This window comes from Centroberyx gerrardi, chromosome 2 (genome assembly GCF_048128805.1).
Source record: "Centroberyx gerrardi isolate f3 chromosome 2, fCenGer3.hap1.cur.20231027, whole genome shotgun sequence".
Classification (NCBI taxonomy): Eukaryota; Metazoa; Chordata; class Actinopteri; order Beryciformes; family Berycidae; genus Centroberyx; species Centroberyx gerrardi.
Window position 1 is genome coordinate 11733654 of NC_135998.1, and position 17030 is coordinate 11750683.

The following is a 17030-nucleotide window of genomic DNA, read 5'->3' on the forward strand; positions in this document are numbered from 1 at the left end:
CAGCTCTCCAGAGGAACTGCAACTGCATCTTTCCTGTCCAACTCTACTTTGATCTGCCCAATAAAGGCAAAAATGCAAAAAAGAAAATAAAAAAAAGTCCAAACAAAAGACATATGGTTCCTTTAAAGTGACATTGCTCAATATTGCACAACCACCCTCTGACAACTACAAACTATATTGTTCCATATTGCACTCCTTCAATAAAGTGCTAGTGTGTATGCTACCTAATGATTGCACTTCCCCTGTAAAGTGCTGGAGTTCAGTAGCTGAACAGCCTGCTCTGGTATGTACTGTTCCTAAGGCGAGTTGTTATACAATTTGTACTTCAAAATCTCCTTTGAAAAGGGAGCTGGAGGGGTGAGAAGGGTCAGTGAGCATTTTCTGGGTTCTCCTCTTGACACGGTTGGCATAAATGGAGGAAACAGAGACGAGGTCGCAGCCAATAATTTTAGATGCTGTGCGCACCACTCTCTTCAACTGCTTCCTCATGGACCGGCCCAGGGTGTACAACACCTGAGAAGCTGACCTTCAGTGCCTGATGGCCACTTGCTGCCTGACCTGCTTGCGTGTGTTGTGTTGTGTTGTGGTGTGGACTGCTTGTTTATTAGCTGGTTGAGTGTGTAGTCCTTCAGTTAATTTGCAGGCAGATTGAATTTTGGATACTAGCTTTGCAATTGTGTTCTTTTGTACTACTGATATTGTAAAATGGGCATTTTTTTGTTTCAACTTCCTTGGAAGCATTGTAGGGGTGAACTGCCATTTGAGTTGTTTCCCATTTTTCTCCTGTTTTTGATTAGTACGGGAGCTTGTACTGCATTTCACTTTTATTTTTGGACAGTTTACAGTTTTTCAGTTCCAGTCAGTACTGGGGTTTTGTTTGTTGATTTGGCCTTGGCTCACCCTGAAGTTTTGTTAACTTAAGCTTCCTTTTTTCTGTAATAACCATGGGTTAGGGTTAGGGTTGGGGTTATTTTCTTCATTCTAACTTCCAAGTTATCATTTTTCCCTCAACCATCCTTATGTTGCTTCCCTTTTCCCCCGGACCATTCTGGGGTTGTAACAGCAGTTGAGTTACCATTCCACACTGTGGCCGGGAAGCAGCAGCTCTGTCAAAGTGTGTCATTGCTTCCGTGGTCACACCGAACTTTTTCAGCTGATGCAGAAAGTGAAGTCTCTGGTGGGTTTTCTTAATGATGAGGCTGGTGTTGGCCTCCCACTTCAGTGTTTGGCAAATGACGGAAATTAAAAGAGTCCACCTTCTCCACTATCTGGCCACTGATGACCAGTGGAGGGAGATCCTCCTTGCCTCTCTGAAAATCAACAACCATTTCTTTTGTTTTACCAATGTGAAGTTCTAAATTGTTTGCACCACTGAAGCAAGGCCCCAATCACATACCTGTGGGCTGTTTCGTCACTGTTGGTTATCATGCCTACTACTGGGATGTCATCTGCAAATTTGATACGCAGTCGTTGGTATACAGTGAGTGCAGGAGTGGTGAAAGAAGATAGGCCGTAAGCCAGTTACCTATCAGAGCCCCTGCGCAGGTGGCAGGAGCAAGTAAGGGGTGAAAGATATTGACAAAAAATCAAATTGTGGATATTTGACAGAATATTGTAATTGCGATTTAAACTGACTCATATCACCACGTTTTTCTTGTCCTAAATTTTTTAGAACTTTAAAATTGTTTAAAGAAAAGTGATTTTGTAAAAAAAAAAAAATAGAGGCAGGATTTACTGAGTTTGAGTATGATGAAAGGTTTTCACCAATATTGTACTTGATTCATGGACAAAACATTACCTGTAGCTCTAAAACACCTTGTTTAGAAATCCATTGCCTCTCTCTCTTAAGCAATTAATTGCAGCCTCTGTGATTTGGAAATTGCAGATTTTTTTTTCGATTAATTGTTCAGGTCTACTTCTAAGTCCTGTAGAATGGTATGTAAGCACAGGGATACAGCATCCTCGACAGCCCTATTGGCCCGATACACAAACTGAAATGGGTCTTGTGACAATGGGTCGATCGTTACAGACCAGTTGCTCAAAGACCTTCATAACAACAGAGGTCAGAGCAACAGGTCTGTAATCATTCAGACAGCTTACATTTGGCTTCTTGAGTACAGGGATGATAACAGCAGACTTACAACATACTGGCACCTTACATCGCCTAAGAGACCAGTTGAAAATATCAATGAAGACTGAGGCAAGTTGGCCAGCACAGTACGGGACACAAGGGTACACTACAGTATAGTACTGTATGTTGGTAACGGTCTGATCATTGAGGATTCCTACTTGGTTTTTGGAGAAGACATGTAATTAGTTTAATTGTCACTTAGGGACAGCAATACTAAGAATAATTTGTGTTTGTCTCCCATGGGCAAGAGTGAGAAAAAATACCTAATTAACCAATGAATAATTGCTGAGCTAATAACCACCTCAAGATACAATCTTGAATGTAACAATCCAAATGAATGTGGCTAAAGATTGTTCTCTGGGACAAACTGATTCCACTTTCATACTAGCAAGTCTGATTTTACGCCTTAATGCTTACAGCACCCCAGCTTTTATTATATTATAACTATAATAAACACATTGCTCAGACATGTTGGCCAAACACCCAGTGTTTTCTTAAACACCCACTGTCACACAGTCTCTCTCTGTCTCTGTCTCTCATTCTCCTCATTTCCCTTAGACCTGCAGAGGATTGGGTTCTCATTGTGAGAGCATTATACACAGTCTTGAAGCTGACTCCACAGCACACATCAAACACTTATTCTCTCTAAAACAATTTCCTTTTCCTTCTATTCTTCCTCCCGCTTTTCTTTTTTTTGCATCTTCTGTGCTCCTACAACTTGTTAAGAACTAAATTAAAAGTCAACAGGAGCCGTCACTCTTGAGCATTTGCCCTGTTGCTCAGAAGCAGTAACTATGCCTTGTTCTTTGAATCTATCCATACGCACACACACACACACACACACACACACACACACTACACATTCTACATTTCCTACAATTCTGCCAATTTCTGCAAGCAATTTCAGAGGAGCTCTGTTGTTGCTTTGGGGTTTTCTTGATGGTGCTTTAAAAGCAGTCTATTGCCAGTTTTGTTGGCTGGCCTCTGGATTATTTTAAACTTTAACATGCGAGCCAGCGCAACACTAGAAACCACTTTAATTACAAGATCTGGTCGGCCCTTTGAATAGCTATGGCGACCAAGACCTTGATCTGGTATAAGACATGAAGGGGGGCGGGATTCCTCTGTTAAAATAGGACTGGCTGGCCACATGGAGTTGATTTGGGGGTTTCTATATGGGGAGCCTTGGAGTGGGCCAGCTTGCTTCTAAACCTCAGTGAAGTCATGAAATCAGTGAGAGCCAATGGAAAAGGAGGATTGCGTGCAGCTCTGTTGTGGAGTACAGTAATTCCCGCTCACTTGCCCACACAGTTTGATCAATTACTACTGTAAAATTATATACCCTGGCTTTTAGTTTTCCCTTGGACAATCCTGTTCATCAATATGAGAAACAAATCAGATTTTCCTTGTGACTGCAAATGGACATTTTAGGCTTTTGGACTTCAAATCCTGCACAGTACTGAACTACTGTACTTTACTACGAAGTGAACTGTATTTGGCCTACAGTCTTGCAGGAATTATTCAACAACTTTTCTGCCCTTTATGAGTCATCATGAAAACCACCTACATGAAGTGATGGATTCAACTTGTGGAACTTTATCTGGAAATGTGTGTGTTGTCACTGATTGACAGGGTCGCGCAGAAGTCTTGCAGCTGCCACACATCAGTCCCTGACTGCCATGCTGCAGTGGCAGCCAATGAGCTATCAGGGCTCTTGAGAACCTCGTTGAATTGGCCTCTGAGGATATCATAAACTCTTCAGCAACTCTCACAATCTCCTCAGAAACGTACAGTCTCTGCAGAACTTTACACTTAGCGAGGCTGGGATGACAAGTTAGATATGAGGGGATTGAAGGACTGGTTTCCATCTCCCTCTTCCTGAGAAGCTGAAGCTGTGCTATATATTACATGGCAAACTCTCTCTCCTTCTCTCTCTGTCAATCTTTATACAGTAATATATTCTCTCCTGCACTGCAGTCCTCTCCCACATGACATTGTTCCTGAAATAATCTCCTTGCCCTGAATATGAGCCCCATGATGCAATGCTACAGACAGAAGGTCACAGTGCTTGATGGAAGTGGGACAGTGGTGCTAAAAGTATCCTAGGAGTCCAGACTGGGAGTTTGATAACAGAGATTTAGGGAAACTAGCATCCAGTGTGTTTTGGCAGTGTGCTTTTACTTGTGAATCTCATCTTGGTCACATAGAGAAGGCCACAGCTGTTGAGGCAATTAAGTAAAAACGTCTCAGAGGTCTAATACCCAAAGGTCCAAATCTCCTCCTGGTTCATTAGGCTGAGAGAGACAGATACATCCAAGGAGATACACTATTGATTACTTCTTGGTGGAAGCATCCCCTTCTTTCCTTGACCCTCTCTGCTTAATTACTGATTTCAGTGCAGCACTCACTCCTACAGTTCCTACAGTTTCCCTTGACTGTCAATAAATCCAGTTTTCTCTTTGAGCCCCCTCTGTCCCTGGGCCTTTTGGGTGCAATCAGAAGAACCATGATGTGTGGGTGAAACAAAGTCTTCTATCTGGAGTACAGTCTGAGGGAGTGAGGTGACAGAACATGATACTGGTGAACTGTGCACTAGTTTGAGGCAAAGATGGAGCTAATGAGGGTGGTGGTGCTGGTGGCGTGCAGGCTAGTTGTATGAGAACGCAATAGTTTGAGGTCTAGCAGGGAGGGAGAGTGAGAGGGAGAGTGGGGGGGAAATGGGGGAAGGGGGGGATTTACCAGTTTTCCTTTCCTCTGTTCCAGTGGAGATGAAGCCAGATGGTGTTCTCATTCAAGAAATTATACAGCAAAAAATACACAGCAAAAGCAGAGAATCTGCTTTATTAGAAAGAAACGAGCTGGCAGGGTGTGGTTGTTGCTGTCCTGCCACACATACACACATATGCACACACACACACACACACACACACACAGTCTTTAGGATTATTACTCATAATAGCTGTGTAAATGGCAATTTTTCCTCCATGAAAGAAATTGAATGTGATACACAAAAATTCTACATGTGGATGAATAAAAAGTAATTTAGATACTTTAGCAACTATGCACTTCCATTTCTCACTGTGTGGCAGCTAATGCAAGTACTGGATCGGTAGGAGAATAGTCCTCTAAGGAGCCCGGTCTTTCTGTACCAGCGGAGAAATAGCCCCCAGGAGGAAAAAATGAAATGATGAGCAGAAAACATAGAGCAGATTACATTTGAGCTGTTATGTACCAGTTCCCTCAAACGCTGAAATTGCATATCGGTGCTCTGTGGCGATGTGTGAGCAGCAAAGCTAGAGATTGGAAGCCTCTCATCTGTGCCTAAGTGTGTAGTTCAGTTAACTAAGGACACAGTGAATGAAGAGACACACACAGACACATAAACACACAATCTCAGCTAAATGCCAAGTGATGGAGCACAAAGGTGTTGTGGTGTGTTACAGGACTGCAGCAATAGTAAAGATCGGAGGCCTCTGTTTTGTGGTTAGTTGGTTGTTTTGGTGGACCAAGTCCCAGTGGATACCAGTAATGATCAGACACACATACACACACAATGACCCACACACACATATGCATGATATTTCCACTGTGGGGACTGAATTAAGTGTATATTCAACTGATCGTATCCCTGTTTTAAAGTCCTTTCAGTGGTGCAGAATAATGCTCTCTGTGTGTCCTCTGCCTCCCTGTTGCACCTCAGAGATAAAGGTTCAGTCATTGGTCAACTTATCACCATCAGAGCTGTCCATACTCTCTCTCCTGCTTTGCAAAGTGGCAATTGGCTGTGTGAGTGTGTTTTTGTTCCGAGCCTGTACTGCTTTTCTATAAGCTTTTTTGGCGTCCTTTTCTGATCTGTGTTTGAATTTGCATGGTTCACTTCATGTTCTAGATTAGTTGAAGGTGCGTCTTGGCTGCGCAGTTGCAAGCAGTTTTGTGTACTTAGTTTAAAGTGGGCTTTGGTGGGTATGGTGTCCAGGTATAGATGCCTTGTGCCTGCAAGCAACTCGGTTGTATTGGTAGTGGAGGTTCTCCTCGCCATCAGTGATCAAGTTGGACTAGGGAATCTGTTGTGTGTTTCTAGGATGAATAAAGCAGGTGGTGTATTTCTGTTTCCTTTATCAGGTGTACCCTCTTTCAATTCCCAACAAGGCACTGGCGTGAGAGCTTCAGCATTTCAGGAATATAGCAGGTGCTTTCAAAACTGTGTATATGTAGAAAGAAAAGCCAGCACCCATAATGTCCTTTTGTCTTTTTAATAAATGGGCAGCTAGTGAGCACAAACGACGGGCGTGTTTCAGCTATAAGCCATCATCAGCGTTATCACCATGATACCTTGACTAGCTGCCTATTTATTAAAAAGACGAAAGGATATTATGAGTGCTGGCTTTTCTTTCTACATATATCAGTTTTTGGCCGTGCACCTAAGGAGGATCTTTTTTGATCGAGTTGTGCTCGCACTTGGCGGAGTTTGGGCTTTCAAAACTGTGGTCTTGGAATGTAAAAGTGAGAAGCTCAACATGTTGAGTCTATCTGGCGACAGGTGTTCATGTTTCTAAATTACACTACACAGGCTTGTCTCTTAGTGTGAAATACAAGGAGGGATGGGTACTATATGTTTTATGCCAATTCAGACAGCATGGAACGATTTGAGTTCGGTGATGTTGGGCTGGCGAGAACGTTGAGTCTGAAGCAGGTGAAGGGACAAGAGGAGCAGACTCTGACACAAAGCACACAAGGCTTCTTGTGTAGTGGATGTAAACCCTAATGTAATATTTGAACGTCAGGCTGAGAAAGGACAGGCCGAATCTGGGGAACAGACAGCGATAGTAAACACACACGTAGCCACAGGTGTGATAGTGGGGACGTGACTACAAAGAAAGGTTGAGGAAATGGATTATGATTCAGATGGTATGTCAGTGACAGATTCATTGTTTCAAGGTGACAATTTACAGTACACACATTAGAGGAGATTAATTGATGTTTTAATGAAATATTTGGAAAGTCTGCTAAAGTAAAACATTATTTTTCTGATATAGAGAAGTTTATTAAGACTGGTGGAGGCTGATAGGTATTGATTTAGAGAGCATGTAACTGCTTTAAGGAAGGGTCCTGTGCCCAAGAAAGTGAAAGGTGCAAAAAGGCAGAAACTAAATAGCCTAAGTAGAATCATGATCGTACATCACAAGGTGTCTTTTCTCTCCTGCCTGTGTTTGCTGTCTGCTGTTCTGTTCCCCTTCTTAAACCTCCCCATGAAGGGCTTGAGGGCTGAAAATATTAACAGCAGCAGGGATGGGCAGAAGAGGGCTTTCGTTTTTTCAGCAGAAAAGACGAGGTGTGGTTTTCCTTTAGGAATCCCATGGTGATGTAGCAAAGGTAGAGGAAGTGGTAGACTGGGGCTTATGGTAAGAGGGGCAACATATCCTCAGCCATGGGGCTGATACGTGCAGGGGTAGAGATTCTTTTTTCTGCCAGTTTAGGAGTAAATGTGCTTTCTACCGCATAAATAGTGAAGTGGAGGGTGGTAATGGTGAGCTGAGATATGTGATTTAGTTTTTTCCCATGGCGTAGCTGGGGCATCAAGAGGCGAATTCAGGTTCGGCAGGGAGGCAGACAGTCCGTCAGTCAGTCATCAACACTTTGTAAGATGCCTGACTGACTGCCTCTAGAGGGCGTCTTTGGCTCCGAGACAGCCTCTCGCCTATAGGCTAAATGCCACACTGACTTCCACACACTGAGTCCCACTCTCTGCCGTTAATTTACGAACATCCACATGCTCTTCTGCCTTACAAACTTTAATGGTATGTAACGTTATTACCTTGTGGTAATTCAGGACATTTATCACAAACGCTGTCTGCGGGGAGCCCTCAGCATCACCAAAGACCCCACCCACCCCAACCACAGTCTATGTGCCCCCCTGCTATCTGGGAGGCGCTACTCAGGAACAGCTTCTTTCCTAGGGCTGTTACCCAGCTGAATACTGTTACTCTACCTCGACTGCAGTCACTTCAACACTCAACACCACCACCCACTCATTTGCACTGCTCTTTGTTTATTGCACAGTAGTATTTTGATGCTATTTTTCTTTTTTGGTATATTTTCTGGTATTCTAAATGCCTATTTTTTGATACCAGTTTGCATTGTACTCTTGGGAGCTCGCAAGTCCACGTTTCGTTGTACCTGTACGTGTGGATTGTACAATGACAATAAAATTCAATTGAACTGAATTGAATTGAATTGAACACGTGCCGTGGGCCTGTACAGGATCTGTGCTTGTTGTTTTCTAAGCATGCAAGCTCCTAATCAGGGCGTTGGAGTTTAGTATTTAGGAGATTGAGAGAAATGTTAGTACTGTTAATGTTAAGCTGTTGATACTATTTTTTGTGAAAAGTCTGAATGTTTTTGGTAACTTTGTAGAGCTAGAAAAGAGAAGTTTCACTCTTTAAGTGAATAGTGAGAGTGGGAATGGTTCAAATTTATGTTTTGTTATTTTATCAACAGCATGTCACCCAGTCTACAGCCAGGGTCAAGGCAGCTGTTCAGACTCTTCAGTGGCTCAAGGTAATCCTAATGTAGTTCATAGGCTCATGGTAATCCTAACAGCGCGAAACTACTGCAGCACAAAAAGCAACAAATATGTTTGTTTTCACAGGACAGGGTGAAGCGGGCTTAGAGTGCAGATTATTTCGGTAAAGGACATGGCTTCACCAAGCCGTTATTGTTTAATTTGGAGAAGTCAATGGCCCAGAGGAAGCAAACGGCCTGTCTTTGACTCTTTGTGAACTCTGCAGTACACTCTGTGATCCAGAGTGTGTACTGCAGAGTTTTTTCGGGGCTACATCAGCTGGGGACTGTGAAGCGTGCTGCTCAGCCTGGATGAGCACACTACAGGAGTTGGTTAGTTAGCCTCAGGTCGAGCACCTGGCATAGACGAGTTGTCTGGCGACCTCTGCAAATGTTTTTGGAACGGTTTAGGAGCTGACTTACATGAAGTGCTGCTCGAGTGTGTCCGAAGGGGCTCACGACCAGCTTCCTGTCAGCTGGCAGCTCTTTCTCTTCTGCCTAAACAGGAGTTTTTGGCATGGCTGAAGAATAAGACACCTGTGTCTCTTTTGTGTAACAGACTTAAAGATTATCTGGAGATGCTGGTTCATAAAGACCAGTCATACTATATTTATATATATTATATTTCAACCCTATTATGCAAAAACCTATTTTCTTACAAGAGTTGTATTTGATATATATGTACATTTTATGACCTTGATGTTGGGATTTTGTCTCTGGACCACTTTTGATCTGGCTGACCATAGTTTTCTGTTGTCTACCCTGAGGGCCTTTGGTTCTGGGGAAGGGTTTGGGTGGGACTGTTATACAAATTGGCAACATGCATGGTTAAGGTGGGGGTTTGGGTTGAGCCATCCCATTCCTGTTCAGAGAGGGACCAGACAGGGCTGTACCGTATCAGGACAGCTGTACTCCTTGGCAATTGAACCTTTCCTATGTAGGCTTAAAGTTGCAATAAGCAAAATTTTCTGACCACTAGAGGGCGATGAAAACTCAAACACATTTGTAAATAACACACAGCAAAGCGTCCTCTGCTAAAGTGAACTGGGAAAAGAGGCGCCTTACATATGGGAGTGTTTTTAGAGACAGAAGATTTTCAAAAACAAAACTTGGAGGGTGTAGAGAGGAGAGCGTTTGTTATATTGTTATTGTTAAGAGTGTTGAAATGGAAATGATCCCAGTTGTCATATAATGGAAGGGATCTGACTGCCAAGAACTCGTTTGCCTTGACTTTTATGGCACAGACTAATTGTCTTACCTCCACCGAGGGGCATAATTGAGCGAGTGCAGGGGAGTATTGTGGACCTTTGCTGGTCTGGACATCACTGTATTGGCAGCTGCTTTGCATTTACGAGTGCATGAAGGGAGGCAAGGTCTCATAGACATTGCGACAAGAATAATGGCCTTCAGGCTACAAGCTGCTTAGAGGCTGCAGTACCACTGTGGACTGAACTGGCTGGATACATCAGCTGCTACTGAGGAGGGCTGGGCATCTTTGTTATGCCAAGCACCTGTTCCTGCTGCAGCCTGTGGAGGTGGACTGGACTGACACTACACTACAACTCTGAAATATCAAATAGGGCCGACCAAAAAAGTTTTAGCAAGATAGTCTCCTTTTCCCAGGAACTAAAAAGAATATGAAAAATATTTTATACAAGATAAGCAAGCCCTCAGTTTCTGGATTGTGTCACTCAGTTTATACAAAATAACTAGTGTTGGTAGTCAGTCATTTAAATTTCCACTTTCATCCACCAGTTGCACTGTTCTGTCAATCAGAGTCACTGCTCAACTCTTTTTGACTTTTAGGAATTCCAGGTGAAACTGCACAAGGCTGCTGAGACACATTCTGAGAAACACTTTATTGATAGTTTTGGCATGCTATTCTAAAAATATGGCTGATATTAAGTAATCAGACAGTTAATGGTGTGAAAACTAGACTAGTAAAATAGATGTAAGGCCTATAGGTTTAAAATTGTGTTTACATGCCAGCCCTAATAGATGCTTCTCAATGCAGTTTGGCATCGCTCACAATTTTGGCAGGTTTTTTCATCCAAAGGAACTCGAAGATGTTTTTCTGCACACACCGGATACAAGAAAGAGGCAAGAGGATGAAAACATTCATGTGCCCTTAAAGGATAATTCCAGTTATTTTCACCTTGCGCCTTATTTTCCTAGTTTTTGCCAACATGATGATTGATTGTGTTCAATTAAAACACATCATTTCAACACAGTAACACTCACACTGCAACCTGCAGCTGCGCTCATGTCATATCATATTTACAGTAAACTGCCAACTGGGAGAAACTCCTAGTGGTAATTACAAGCAGGATGTGTGGGATTTTTTTTGCAGGCTCTGATATCTCCCACCTGGCATCACAAATTGCAGAAGTGTGTGAACCCAAGCAGTAAACATAGCAGCGAATCCACCGAGCAGTCCAAGGTATTGAAAATGAAAAATTATCAGTTATATTCACACTAATATAATCAACCGTACCTAAGGAAAGTGAGAAATATCTGCTGTAGTTTGTTTATGATTGATTTTTGAGTAAAACACAAAGAAAGCTGAAGCAACGAAAGCCCATTTGTCCGCTTCTTCTGACTTGACTTGAACGCAGCATAAAACCAGCAGCCAGCAAAGTAAACAAAAAAGTGTATGAGCAATGCTAAAAAGTGTCAAATGGACTATTATAACTTAAATGTTGGAATAACTGCAGTGTGAGTGTTATTGTGTTGAAATCACGTGTTTTAATTGCTTGTTGGATTCAACTGCTGGAGATTGCTTTGGCATGGTACTGGACAGCAGCACTCCCGGGAAACACACTCAATAATCAACCATCATGATGGCAAAAACTATTTTCCTTTCCAATTATCCTTTAAATGCTCACTGCTGACCAATGCAAGCTCTTGAAGATGTGCTAGTGTCTATGCCAACCATAGACTGTAAAAAAAAATGGACGTAGTGAGTGTGAGGGCCGTTTTGAAGCCTGGAGATTGTGTTTATGGTCACCGCCATGTTGACATTTTTTGGAGCCAGAGCAGCCAAAGCGAGGCAAAGGGTGGAGCCAAGGTGGGGGGAGTGGAGGTTGGGTTGTCTGCAGAGCCGCAGCACCGCCTACTATTGGCCCATAATCGGCGATGCAAGGGCGACGTGTCGATCACTGGACAGGCGACCTGTCAATCACTATAGGCAAACAACCCGAAACAACCCTGTGTTATATCCGTTATAACCTGTTAATGACACAATTATTTTGAAAATCCCCTTAAGGAGACACGTAAGAAGTCAATTAGCTACTGAGACCTTAACTTCTTGTGGAAAAAAATTATTGGCTGCATACGGTCCCATTGATTTACATGGAGTTGGGCCGGTTTGGAGTCTTTTTGGAAACGGCCCATAGCGGACATTAGAAGAACTGCGGCTGCTGCCACTTTCACATTGGCTTCAAAAATATACCCACGGTTTTGGCCGCTTGATGCCAACATGACTTCATATGCACATTTCCCAAAGTACAAAAGAGTTTGCAGTGCTGCTCCCTTTAAGCACAGATATTCTTGGCTATTATCCTAGAAAGTTACAGTTAACACTGAATACATGCAATCTAAAATATCATATAACATGTATTTGCTGATGTAGATTGCAATGGTTTGTCTGGGCACTACTGAAATAGTATTATGGCAGAAGTGTTGTTGTGTTTAAAGTTTCATTGGTGTGGCTGGTGCGGAGAACCTTGCTGTTGGGGTATGCCAGACTTGAAATAGCCTGCGGAAATACTGTGATATAAATACCCTTCAGACTGGTTATATACCGCTTTTAGCTTATAGCCCCTCAGTTGATTAGTGTCAGCAATGCCTCTTTATAAATTCTATCTCGGTGTTACAGTGTTGTCTCAAGAGGGGCGGTTCCTGCCTTTTACAACCCCAGAGCAAGGTGAGTTTCAGACCGTAGCAAAGAAAGTGGCATATTACACTTGCATTAAGGTTTCCGGCGGGGATGAAGGCGTCGAGGTGAACTGAGTTTGCTGGTCCAGCCATTTCAGCAAAAGGCTGCTAGTAGTCCATGTACAAGCTATCCGCTGAAAAGTGGACAGCTGACCTCAAATGGAAGATAGTTCAACAAACAGACATCTGTCACACCTGGATATTAGTACTGGGGAGGGGTGTCCTCTCTGTTTAGAGACTGAATCCCTATCACATCTATTTGTCCAGAGTCCAAGGATAGGAGGGCAATTCTGCCAATTTGATGGGTGGTTTCAGGGTTTGGGTTGTTTTTGGTCCAAGGTACACAGCGAGGAAGAAGCCTGTGCAGGTCCTGATGAATGTCCTGTCAGGCATGGCCCGACTGACCATTTGGAAGACCAGGGAGAACTGAATTCAGAGGCAGATGCTGTGCGGATGATGGGGGCCGCTGGCGCCCCACCTCAGAGTATTTCAGACTGATAGACAACCTGGATGCTTTTAAGCTTACTGCGGGCACTTGAGAGGAGGAGGAGGGAGGCGTGCTGCGTTCTGTCCAGGATGATTTATTCCTTTTTTGAAGTAGTGGACATTTTTGTAATATAGGGGAGAGGCAGGTGATGTTCTTTGTTGTCCCCCACCAAAGGGGGGACTATGGATCGGTCTCCGTTCGTTAGTTCGTTCGTTAGTTAGTCACACTGTAATGTTGACTTTGTGCCGCTAGGGGGCGGCATTGACAATGAATGGGGACTCAGTGGTAAAGCAGGTCATACAGTTAAAGTTATCATACAATGTGGGGGACAATGAATGGGGACTCAGTGGTAAAGCAATACAGTTAAAGTTATCATAGGTAACATAATAGTCTACACACGCTACACACTTGGAGACATCAGACTGGGTTGATGTGAAGTGAGAGTCAATGGAGAATTTTTGGGCAAACCTCTAACCACAAGACACACACAAGAAGGCCTACTTTTTTAGACATCAGCCTGGGTTGATGTGTTGAAGTGAGAGTCAATGAGAATTTTTGGGCAAACCTCTAACCACAAGACACTGTAGTTACTGTACAGATGTTGGACTGTTGGACTGTTATTGCACTCATCACTGCACTACCACTGTGCCGTCAGTGTTGACTACTTATATCATATTACCACTTACCTACCGTGCAATACCATATATCACTTATCATTTAGCATTTATATTATTCATAACACTCACGCTCCTGGTGTTGTATGTTATATTGTATATTGTATTATAAATTGTATTGTAGTGTACATTGTGTAATGTACGGATTGTATTTATTGCGTATTGTAGTTCTTATATTTCGTACTGTGCTGAGTAAAAACAGGACAATTACAGTTACTACATTTCAAGATATAACTTGTAAGCCTAATTCTGAGGAGAGTAGGCAATAGAAATATATGGTTAATCTGTCCTTTCATTGTCCCATATGAAAATGCAATTTCACTCATATTTCAAGTACACTCAGCAATCACTGACTGACCCAAGGGTGGAACTACATCACTGGTGGGGGACAACATGTTTACTATTCGCTTGTTTTTAATTGTTTCTGGACAGTTTTATGTAGCGTACATATGTTGCTTTGTATCAAAGGAAGCTACTTCAATAAAGATAACTTTTAACTTCAAATTCTCTCTCTCTCTCTCTCTCTCTCTCTCTCTCTCTCTCACACACACACACACACACACACACAGTCTTAGCTAGATTAAAAGTGATGGCCCATACAGTTATACCCTGGCAATTAGAGTGTCTGCTGTGTTAGATGTGTCAGAAAGTGACAAGTCAAAAAAGAGACATAGAGCAATACATGGCGGAAGAGAAACTTAAAGCAATAAGACAAGGGAAAAAAATAGAAACTGATCTATTTTTGTGTCCTTGTTCTAGGCTTTGTTAACGAGTAAAAGAAAAGGAAAGTTCATCCCCAAGTTTCTGTATCAGAAACTAAGGAAAGTTTGACAGGTGAGAGAGAAAGAGAGAGCGAAGACAAAGACAGAGACAGAAGTTGGGATGAGCAGCTGTAATTGCCTTGAAGAGTGAATCTGTTTTGGTACCAAGTACCAAAAGTTTTTCAAAGACATTTTATTTTCTGTCATACCCATTAAAGTAAACAATTAATTAGGATGTCTGAAGAATTATTGTTCTTAGATTAGCACATTTCTATTGATTTTATATGTTTGTGTTATGTTATGTATTTATATATATATACATATATAGATATATATATATATAAATATATATATATATATATATATATATATATATATATATATATATATATATATATTGCAGGTGCTCTGCTCCTCAATCTTTACTTCATCTCTCTCCCTCTTCATCTTTGAATATGGATGAAGTATAGGTGTGGGTCCAGCCTGATGTTGGTGTAGCCTAATTTACAATGTGTGGGATTTAAAAAGGCTCATAAGCTTTCCTTCATCACTCTTGGTCATGCACAATGGTTATATTAAAATATCGGATAAGAATTTAATTCGCTGTATTATTATTTAGGGCTTATAGATCTGCCGTGATATTTGTAAAGCATCCTCCTAAAATTAATTGTAGGATGACTGTAGTTCTTTTTCACATCGATTCATTCTTTCCAACAGTATTTTCTCAGACTGCTGCTCGACCCCACCGTATCTCATGTATGATCCGCTATTTTAAACAGAGCAATTGTTTCAACTTGGCATCGGGTGTCCAACATGGAGCAGTCACGGTATTTTCATGGAGCCATGACTGAGAAAGCCCTCATCTGTCTGTCTGCTGCCTTGCACCGTCCCTCCGCACTGTAACTGAGGTCCTGCTGTGCCTTTTAGCACTATCGCCTACAGTGGAAGTTGTCTAAATGGCACCAAGACACATTCCTATGCATGTATTTATTGCAGGGTCACTTGATAAATAAAGTGATCTTGGCTCTTGTTCTGGAGAATAGGACAGCTCAATATTTCATTTATCATCGTGTCCAAACTGCCTTGGACTGCGGCGAGTTGTTAAAATTCAGAGCAAGTGTCGATAGAGAAGACGAGAAGACAGCTCTTCCCTCCTCCATGTCCAAGAGTAAGCAGAAAAGGTAGAAAAACTCACCACCCCCAGGTCAAAGAGTGGGAAGAAAAGGTAGAACAACACACCACCCTCACGTCCAACAGTGGTAATAAGTAGGAAAAACTTAGCAGCCCCCGTGTCCAGAGAGTATAATATGTGGAGAAACTCAGCAGCCCCGTGTCCAATAATGGGTAGAAAAGGTAGAGAAACTTACCACCCCCGTGTCCAGCTGCTCGGTAGTCAGAGAGGGAGCCGCTCCAGCCAGAGGTAAAAACCACAACATCGGCAACAGCAGCATCTCCGGAGAAATATTCCTCATCCACTTGTGGGAAACCAGACAAATCATGATGCCCTATGACAGGCTGATCCTGCGGGGCTCAAACACCGACCTCCACGGGATAAATCACCGCTCCGCACTCTCTCTCGCATTTGCAGTAAAATATTAGGCATAAAGTCTACCTCACTGTTGAGCGCAAGCACATAAAACACATTACACACGAAATCGATGCAGGTGAAGACATTTAAGATTTAGACAACAGTTTAGTTTACGCAAAACAGCGCTGTAACTGACACCTAAGTAGTCATGTTTGGATCAAAAAACGCGAGTGCTCGTCCTGTGTCAAGTCCATCAAAGGTATCCTAAATCCCTGGAGCGAGGAGGGCGAGCTCTCCGCTTTACCGTCTCTTCTCCACCACTGGAAAGTGAATGCAGCTCCGTGTGGTTTTTGTACCGAGCAGCACAGACCAGTGTCAAACCAACCTGAATAAAACATGAGACTTCCGGTCATTCCTTTCAAAATAAAGCCCTTATTGAGGAACAGGAAGTACGAAAGTGAAAATGTATGTACTAATTCGAGGAATCTCTGTCTGTGAGTGAGTGTGTGCGTGCGTGCGTGCGTGCGTGCGTGCGTGCGTGCGTGCGTGTGTGTGTGTGTGTGTGTGTGTGTTAGAATTAAGTAAATGTATCTTTTCCCAGAAGCATGAAGAGGGCTGATGGATTTGAGTGAGTGGTTAATGAGTGGTTTGTGGGTTAATGTGTTTACTGTACTATTTGCAATGCCATGCTATCTAATGCATTCTGTATCTAATGCACTTTCTAATGCTGTATGATCTGTATGTTGAGGAGTGACATATAAAAAATATCTATCTACTAGGCCTGCTACAGCCTACTACTATTACTACTACTACTGCTACAGCTACTACTACCAGAGACACTAATTATTAATAACAATGATAATAATAATAATAATAGTTATAGTAATAACTGTAATATAGTTGTAGCTGAGTGATGAGAGAGTACTGCAGTTCAGAGTGTGTATCTCTATTG

General features: G+C 42.4%; 1 protein-coding gene across 2 annotated transcripts in view; it reads right to left on the reverse strand.

Moving 5' to 3' along the window:
• Positions 1 to 16280, reverse strand: part of LOC139923813 (matrix metalloproteinase-17-like) — a 101107-nt gene extending 84827 nt beyond the window's left edge. For both annotated transcript variants that reach the window (XR_013507115.1, XM_071914681.2), the window contains exon 1: positions 15918 to 16280. Coding sequence is in view for 1 of the 2 variants with exons in the window: in XM_071914681.2 (XP_071770782.2) it covers positions 15918 to 16049 (132 nt within the window). In the remaining variant the exon portion in view is untranslated. The remainder of the gene's footprint in view (positions 1 to 15917) is intronic.
• Positions 16281 to 17030: the final 750 nt, after the last annotated feature.